The sequence below is a fragment of the Eptatretus burgeri genome, chromosome 11 (assembly GCF_056783735.1).
Source record: "Eptatretus burgeri isolate ZD-2024b chromosome 11, Ebu_testis_v1, whole genome shotgun sequence".
Classification (NCBI taxonomy): domain Eukaryota; kingdom Metazoa; phylum Chordata; class Myxini; order Myxiniformes; family Myxinidae; genus Eptatretus; species Eptatretus burgeri.
Window position 1 is genome coordinate 35145070 of NC_140971.1, and position 9466 is coordinate 35154535.

General features: G+C 43.0%; 1 protein-coding gene across 1 annotated transcript in view; it reads right to left on the reverse strand.

Annotated features, from left to right (window-relative positions):
* Positions 1-9192, reverse strand: part of RPP40 (ribonuclease P/MRP subunit p40) — a 10624-nt gene extending 1432 nt beyond the window's left edge. The window contains exons 1-8 of the mRNA XM_085845956.1: positions 8852-9192; positions 8440-8584; positions 6708-6776; positions 3577-3672; positions 2605-2730; positions 2149-2347; positions 687-821; positions 1-502 (exon numbers count right to left, since the gene is read on the reverse strand). The exon at positions 1-502 is cut by the window's left edge and continues 1432 nt beyond it. Coding sequence (XP_085702082.1) covers positions 307-502; positions 687-821; positions 2149-2347; positions 2605-2730; positions 3577-3672; positions 6708-6776; positions 8440-8584; positions 8852-8965 — 1080 coding nt within the window. The 5' untranslated portion in view covers positions 8966-9192 and the 3' untranslated portion in view covers positions 1-306. The remainder of the gene's footprint in view (positions 503-686; positions 822-2148; positions 2348-2604; positions 2731-3576; positions 3673-6707; positions 6777-8439; positions 8585-8851) is intronic.
* Positions 9193-9466: the final 274 nt, after the last annotated feature.

Consider the following 9466-nt stretch of genomic DNA (forward strand, 5'->3'; position numbering starts at 1 on the left):
GCCCATCAGCTGGAAAGTGGGTCTGAGCAGTCCCCTCATGACCCTCCACCGGTAACAATAACATGGGTGGCTGGGGAAGCTCTTGCACAGTGTGCAGTGTTGATGACAACCCCAGAGGCTACCTCAGTTTTTGTGCCGACATTCAAGATATGATGACTTATTAGTCACAAGGAGATGGAAAATGTGGAGTGGAGGAGTGGGGAGGTCAAAATTCCATCATTTCCCCAAATGTAATATGCAGACGGGCCCCAAAGCCAAGATATTAAAATCTAGAAATAAGCTTTTTGTATAAAATTTTTTTTTAAGTTATAAACAGGCATCCTGTGTACCAGTGGCCCGAAGGAGCCAGTACGATCCATCAACAAACACAATAAATGTGTAAAGATTTTCTCCCCCCTTGTGGAAGCCGTGTTCTCCTCTCTCCCAAGCCACCGGTACGTCTGCAAAGCCATGGACAGTCAGAGCAGCCCATGGAGCAAACTTGGGTTCAGAGAAAAAGTTTCTGGAACAATGAAAGAAAGATGACTTGAGATATGGAACAACGACGATAACACAAGCAATGAAAGAATTATCGTAGTACTAATAAATGGGTCGGACGGAGACAGAGGCATGTGCTAATTGAAAATTACCTTTTCTTATCCACTTGTATAACATCAAGCTTGCAGTCCTACTTGGCAGCAACTTACCGAACTTGTTGAAGCAACTCCAAGACCGTTTCGGGAGTGATGAGGCCTGTCAGATTGAGCAGGAAACCCTGCTGGATGTTCTCGTTTGGTTCTGGACACCCGAGGGACGATGGATAGCCATCAGGTGGGTTTGAGCTACAGACATGACAAACATAACAAACAACATGAGTATGGTGATCGTCAAATGCACGACAATCGCATTCTCATTAAAAAAGAAAAAAAAAATCCTGCTTTTACAAGCTTGGCAACACATGGGACATAAAGGACTCGCCAAAAATAAATAAATAAACTGATGTAACAAAGCCTTTTGTTGGATGGCTTTCCCTTGAACTGTGGTCACCAAATGTTTAGCCTGAGTAATCGGGAAAATGTTTGCATTAAAATCGCTGTCTTTCCAATGCACGTGGTGAAAGAGTACTCAACTTAGGTTGTATAAGATTACACAACAACCATCCTTGGCGGTGTCCACAACCACCCTTGACCATGTTGTGGAACATCACCCAAAGCCCTCACTTTTAAATTCATTTTTTCCGCAACCACTTTAGCGATTGACATGAAACTTTCAACATAGTAGTGCCTACCCATGGATAATTTTTCAACAATGTTGCATAATGATTGGTTGGAAAATGCAGCCAGCGCTCAAAAAAGTATTTTCTGTAGGCATGGGTTGCAGGGAGTTTCACATATCGGGAATAAATGGCCTCGCCCTTGCTTCGCTCGGCCCAGGCGGAATTAACCCTTTGATAGTACAGACAGCCAAAAATACTGCTTTTATTCCGAAAGGGTAACTCATCCTCTTCACCATCATCCATCTGTTTGACAAATACTCATTTGATTCATCCTGTGTTGACCGGTTTGGAATTCTCATCCGAGCACACAGCTCGCGATGCTGGGGTTCCAGTTCCGATCTCACATACTGTGTTGATTTGTACATCGTCTAATCACGTCCTTGTCCAAGATCCGGTAAGTGTATAAGCGCCTCCATGAGCATTACAATTTGATTTTTAAAGGAATGGCAATCTATGCATTTTCCCAAGAGCTGTTTAGTCGTTTGGATGACGAAACAAAATGGTATTTTTTCAATGAACGAACAAAGAGCTCTTGCAAGTCTTTGTTGCTCAATTTGTTCCCTCTAAGTTTCTCGTAGTGTGAAACTGCACAGCTCTTTGACCCCAAATATCAACTTCATGATTTTCAGCCAAACTACAAAACAGGTTCTTGAAAAACACGCACAAGACGTCAGGCAGTATTGCCAAAAATGGCACGACTTCTCGGCTCAAAGAACAAAACAAAATGACGACATGACTTGAGGTTAGACTGCAAGCAAACGGTCGCAAAGGGGTGCATGCCATGGACCTTTGGTACACACCTTTTAATAAATACATCAACCTAAGAATAAAAATGCACACAAAACTGGTTCAAGAGGAAAATACAAAATAATTCCAATTTCAACATCACTCACCAAGAAATGCCGGCAGTCACAGCTCCCAGCCAATCAAACAATTCAATAGCACCACAACCCACCATGTCCTGCCCAGCCAGCTGATTGCTGTGGAGTGTGGGACAGGACTGAGGTAGAACCGTTTGTGTTGAAAACTCAGGAAGCACTGGGTGGCCACCAAATGGAGCCAGAAACTCAGCCAGAGAATGATCCATCCCTCCTGCAACCCCCAGGAAAGATTCATCTGCAAGTGCTATTGTATTCATGTCATCAAACATGCAGGTAAAATAGACAAACCTACTCTCTGGTGAACAATCTAGGGCTTTCACATAAATTTGAGGAGTGCAGTTATGAATCATCTGCGCAATATAAAGATAGTTATGGCATGACCATAGAATGTTCTGATTTCATCCTTCTCACTCCTTCCCTCCTTGGCAAACAAGAACAGGTATAGTATGCAGGTATAATAAATCTTACTCGAGCCTTTCCCAGCCACGAGCACATTGAACTTTAATGAGAGGTTTTCTCCAAGGGCCCAGATGACACGTTCATAGTTCTTCTTTCCAGATTTGAAGGTCGGGGAGGTCAGGTCAATGTTCACCACTACACGGGAAAGATGGCACATGATATCCAAAACGATTGGTTCAAAGGTCATTGCAATCCCATGTTTTGCATCTAATTGTTGGGGTTTTTTTTTGTCATCTTTAAAGTGTCACGTACAAAGTCATCCACAAACCTTCGACAATGTCAGAAAAATAATTGCGGCCCTGATCACCACCACGTTGGCATATTTGGATGTGTTTGAAGGAAAGTTGCATTGTAATTGAAATTCACAGATATGCTGAAAAATTTACCGAACAAGAAAGGGAAAGTTAAGATGTTAAAAACAAAAACAACAAAATATGTTTGAATGAAAAAAAAAAATCAATTGTTTGGGCAAAGAAACCTAAGGGGCGAATATGTATGCCAATTGCGACATCCCGAGGTCGGAGCTCTAATTTCGTACTCGTATGGCCATGAGGGTCGAGCAGAGATTCACGTTCTATCCACCTCTTAAATGGTTCGATTTAGAACCCGATTGCACCATGGAAAATGAGTAACACCACGTCGAATAGAAACTAATTAAATCGGTTCAATCGGTTTGTCCATCGACTCGACAGACCGTGTATATGACAGACCTTGTAATTCAAATAAAAGTACATTGATGTGTTGCATGGGATTTATGTGAAAGCTGTTCCATGATGAGCCTCAGATCATTATAAAAAGAACAAAAATGAAAAAAAAACACACACACAAACACCATGGATTTGCTGAAATGCTGAGCTTTATAGATTATAAAACTGTGTGTGTCTGTACTCTGTATCATCGATGTTCCAAAGCTTTTGATATCAACTTGGTTCCAAATGTGGATGAGGTGCATTCTCATGACAAAATGAATATGGTACAAACCATAGTGAAGGGGCTTTCTGCCAGCGTAAACTGATGGCTTTCCCTGCAAACCAAGGGTCTCATATGTATCCTTCTGCAAGCTCAGCAACAAAGAGCCTTGGAGAAGGTGAAGGACAAAAATATAAATATAGAGAAAAATAAACTGCATATTTAAAATATATATTCTGCAAAACAAAAAAGGGTTATAGGAGAGTTTGATAGCAAGTTTGACATGAAACTCTTTTAGGCTTACAGAACCTTTAAATAACCTATTATGGAATCTCAAAACCTCAGCAGCTTTCGCAAATGGCTTTTCAAGCTTTAATGATAAATTAATCTGGGTTAACAAAGTCTCCATACAAGATCATGGAATCCACAATCACCGTTGATATGAAATCCTTCCTTTTCTCCAACAACCTCTTCTCAAATCATGAAATTGGTTTCAGACCAGGTCACTCTACCTTGGATTGGATATGCTGCTTCTACTCACCCAACAATGGATGGAGGCCCTCCATAATCAGCCATGAGATCAGAACCATCACTCTGGACATATCTCATGCTTTTGATACAGCCTGACATCCTGCCTTACTTTCCAAACTCTCTGCCGATGGCATCTAAGGCCAACTCCACATATGGCTTCATGACTTCCTCTACTCTCGTAGCCAACGTGTGGCTCTCAATGGAATACTTTAATCTCCTCTCCCTGTCAAGGCTGGTGTGCCCCAAGGAAGTGTTCTGGGCCCAGTCCTATTCCTGATCTTCATAAACGATCTCTCATTCACTGGAAAAATCCTATTTATCTATTTGCTGATGACTCAACCCTCTGCCATGACATCCCTCACCTTTCAGACAGGAAAGCTACAGCCTCCTCACTCTGTTCAGACCTTGATAAATTCACAAGATAGTCAAACACTGAATATGTCTTTCAATCCTGACAAATTTCACACTCTCACTATCTCTCTCAGAAAGGAGTGCATGGCAGCCCACTCCCCCCCCCACCCCGCCTCCACCCCCTCCCATCTACTTTCTCAACAATAGTCTTGAGAAAGTTCAGCAAGTCAAACTCCTGGATCTCACTATCAGCCATGATATTTCTTGGGCAAACCACATTTCAAAGTTGGCCTCCAAAGCCAGCTGCCAAATGGGCATCCTCAGTCATACAAGGTCCTTCATTGGCACACACACACACACCTGAACTCCTGTTCATCGACAAAGCCTTCATCCGCAGCTTCATGGAGTTCTGCTCTCCCCTCCAGGCTGGCACCCTGGCCTCACACCTTATTCAGCTTGATGCCGTGGAAACCAAGGCCTTCAAGATTATTGGAATCTCTCAATAGCCGAGTCTATGGATCAATCACAATGCCATCACAGACAGGTCAGTGGTGTCTCTGACTTCTACTGCCTCCTTTCTGATCTTGCACCCTCTGACCATTCCATGCTTTGTCCCTACCAGGTTTCTACAGGGCACACTCGGTCTACCATCAACTCCCTTCTGGTTAAATTACTGAAATCCAGGATCACTGCTCACCTACACTCATTTGTTCCTCTTTTCTCCTGCCTGTGGAACCAACTTCCACATTCTCTTCAATCTCATTCTTCCTTCCAGGTCTTCAGGACAGCTGTTCACCACCCTCTCAGATCATCCCCAATCCAAAACCATATTTTCTACCTTCATTAAACTTCCCCCAACCCCCGCTCACCCACATTACGCCCCACCCCACCCCAATACTTCCTCCTTCAAAATTTCCAGTTTCCCTCTTGAGATTTTCTATCTGTATCCATCTTGGTCCACCCTATGCATCCTCTCCTGCCCCAATGCCCCCTCCTTCCTCCCCACACCCATTGTTTGTCCAAGTGTGCCTCTATCTCAGCCTTCAACTCTGCCATTGATGTTTCCCCCCTCGCTCTCAACTGTTCTTTTTATCATGCTGTGTCCTGATCCGTTCAGTGTACCCATTCTAGCTCTTCCACGAACCTCTTCCATGGATACAAAAAAAGAAAAACAAAGTAACCAGACACAGGTTGCAATCGTAAATGAGCAAACAAGACAAACAAAAAAAAAACCCCACCAGATAATTTGGCTCATTCACTAAAAATTGATCATCATGTTACAGCGCAGAAGTCAGACAGAGATCATTCTTTGGACCACCATGTCAAAACATCATCAAAGAATCAGACAGAAAAAGAAAAAGCACTTTGAACATCATTTGACATCTCCATTTCTGTAAAAATGCATAAAAGCCAAGATAAGAATTTGTTATTATGGAACTAATTGATATCAGAACAAACCGGTCGGCGACATGGCTGCTCGCTCTCGATGGAAAGCTGGCCGACGCGACGAGCGATATTCATGTACATGCTATCAATCAATTTAGCACAATAAATATGATTATCACAGCCCTCTTAGTTTGCGCCCAGAAACCCACCTTGTGAAATTTCAGGCATGTTTCCAAAGAGACTCTAACAAATGGCAGCCTTGGTAATTCCATTTATCTATTCGTTAAAGATTTTATTTTTTTATATGATGCTGTAAGACATTCTCCTTGGGCACAAAAAAAACAGGTCCCTCGGAGGTCCAGTTTCGGAGGTATTGATTTTTTTGTACAGTCCACAATAAGTGTACGATGTACGATAAAGTATTTTAACTGTTGCTAAGCAACGGAGGTGTGCATAGCAACCATTCATTTTTGTGTACATGCCACATTGTACACATTTCACCCAAGTTTCATCAAAATCAGACTCTTTCTCTTAGAGATATTCGCAATTAACCGTTTCTGAAATGTTCGACATGTACTCGCCCAAAACCCATCTCCTCCTACAAATATTTTTTGTTGGGGCTGCAAATTGGCATGAAGGGAGCAAGACAGATTGCGCACAGAACTCTCAGCTTCGATTTTTAGAGTTATTATTTTTTTCGATTTTTTTTGACCACTTTAAAGGGCCGTTGCTGTGCCGTTGCTGGGGCCCGGGGTCCCATATTCGAAAGCACGCGATTCCCACAAATATTGGTCCTACCTACCAAATTTCATTGGAATCGGTTGAGTGGTTTAGCCCCGAGGCTTGACCAAAGTTTCGCAGACAAACAGACAGATGGAAATGTCCAGAATAAGGGTTCTCTAAGAGCAGCCAACAGAAGAGACATCATGATTTACCTGTGGGTAACAGAGCAAAAGAGTCATCTTGATCAATCCGTGTGTCATATGATAATGCACAAACAGAGCCTGAAAGGACAGCACAAATGTGTCAAAAAATATATAAACACACACACACACACTCCCATGGTATCTTGAGCTTTAAGGCTCGTGTGTGCCCTTTGGAAAGAGAACATTTAAATCGAGGAAAAGATCATAAAAACACGTAACCAGAGGTTAGATGTGGGGGATAGAACAGGAGATCAGGGAAAACAAACATCTATCTGCACGTTATAACGATGCGTATCTAAACTCACAATTAAGTAGGTTATGCTTCTTCTAAAGAAATATTAAGGAGCTAACTGAACTACGTTTACTAAGCAGTTTTAACCCACGAGGAGTCAGTGTGAAAAAATTCAGATTTAACCCGGGACTCAAACCCAAGGACCTCATCACTTACGCGGTGACAGCCCAATGAGCTATTGAATCTTCGGATATCCTCAGCGCTTTCTCACAATGAAAGATTTACAAAGGCCAATGTCTTACGTTTACGTGCTGCTAAACAGACCGTGTGTGTGTGTGTGTGTGTGTGTGTGTGTGTGTGTGTGTGTGTGTGTGTGTGTGTGTGTGTGTGTGTGTGTGTGTGTGTGTGTGTGTGTGTGTGTGTGTGTGTGTGTGTGTGTGTGTGTGTGTATTACAGACAAACCTCACATAGAAATTTAATAAACAGGAATAAATTTGTGTGTGGGGCTGGTGTGAAAAAATTCTGACTCAACTTGAGACTCAAACCCAAGGACTTCATCACTTACGCAGTGACAGTGTGCTCCTGCCTCCCACCTTTATCGGCTTCATGCTGTGGAAACCAAGGCATTTAGGATCATTGGCCTCTCCCGCAATGAGGCTGAGTCTTTGGGCCTCTCGCTGTCTCACCGCAGGTTGGTCGGTGGTCTTTCTGTCTTCTACTGTCTCCTCTCCAGCCTCGCCCCCCCCTGCTCTCTCTGCGATTTGTCCCCACCACATTTCCGCAGGGCGCTCAAGGTCCGCCAACAACCCCCTTCTGGTAAAACTACCAAAATCACGAATCACTGCTCACCTTCACTCTTTCATTCCTCTTTTTTCCCACCTTTGGAATAAACTTCCTCACTCTATTCATTCCCATTCTTCCCTCCAGGCCTTCAAAACAGCTCATCACCACCACCTCTTATCATCCCCCCTCCAAATCCTCGATCTTTTCTACCCCCGATAATCCACCCAAGCCCACCTCCTTCAAATTCCCTGCTTTCCTTCCCGAAAGTCCCTGTAATGTCCATCTTGTATACCCCGTGGTCCCCATCCCTCTCCCTTCCACAGATCTCCTAATGTCTGTTCCCCACTGTTTTGTCTCATGCCCCCCCTTGCAGTGCGCTGTGTGTTAGCTCTCATATGAGCCTCGACAAGGTATACAAAAACCCCCAAAATAAAAACCCAGTAACAAAGGCTTATCTCAAGTGATTTTTGGACACATTTCTTCAGTACCTGAAAGCTTTTTGGATTTTTCAAGCCCTACCCAGCCGGCACACCTGTGTTGGAATAAAGGTGTAGTTCAGGAAGCTTCCATAGGTTGTCAATTATTATTTATTTCGTTTTAATAAGATCAGATTGCACCAATGCTTGCAGAGTTAAGACTGCTGAAGACAGTGAGAATACCCCTTTCCATCCCCTTTTCAATTCGAGCAAGCCAACTCAAAATGCATCCATTTGAACACCAACCAACCCCGGCGGACGAATCTTTCGATGAAATCCTCCTGCAGGAGGGCGGTGAGAGGTAAACCACGAACAAGGTAGTACGGAGGAAGTTGGGAAAGCAGGTGACTCATTTCTTTGGGTAATCTTCCACATTCAGGGATGAACAGCTGCACCTGGATGCCAGGTAACCAACAGCAATGCAGGCAAACAGACAGCAGGAAACACATTTAACATTAGAGGGCATTTTCATCAGGTTGGTGGGGATAACATGGGAACCCTTAATGAGGTATCAAGCGAGTTACACACCACAGTCACTGTGCACTGTACAACTCGCGTACGAAAGTACAGTATTCTAGGTGGTGAATCTAGATCCTCGTAGATCTACAACACAAAGCCAGCATCAAAACGTCATATTGTATTGAATGTTACTAGATGCTTACCCGAAAGTTAAAGTAATGCTTCTTGATTTGCTCTTGGTGTTTCGTCTTCTCGTGAGAGAAGTTCGACTTTTCACAAACCAGTTGGAATCCTGGGAACTCGGTTAGCGGCAACATGATGGCGGCAAGCTCGCCTCAGGCCGAGCTCGAATGAGCGCAAGGACACAAACCGCGGCTCTGGTGAAAGGAATTGGGAAATGGTTTTTACTTCAGGTTCCTCACTCTCACACATTTGTCTTTTTCACGTGCGTTGGTTTCCTTTGTTCAACAGACAACTCCGCACCGCCAATCAACCCTTCACTTCCTCTTTCGCATGATGTATTCCAGTGATCCATGTCCGTCAAAATAACACAATAAACACGATCCATTCCTAAAGCAACAACTTAAAGGTAACAACATCGTTTTGGGGGTTGTTGTTTTTTTTATTTTCAATGAAAGCCTTGTTCTCTGAAAGGATGCTACTACTAACGATATTGCCATGGCCGCTAAACGTGAATATATATATATATATATATATATATATATATATATATATATATATATATATATATATATATATATATACATATACAGCCATTCATCATGTATAAATGCAGTGCAATGGGGGAAAAAACAAGC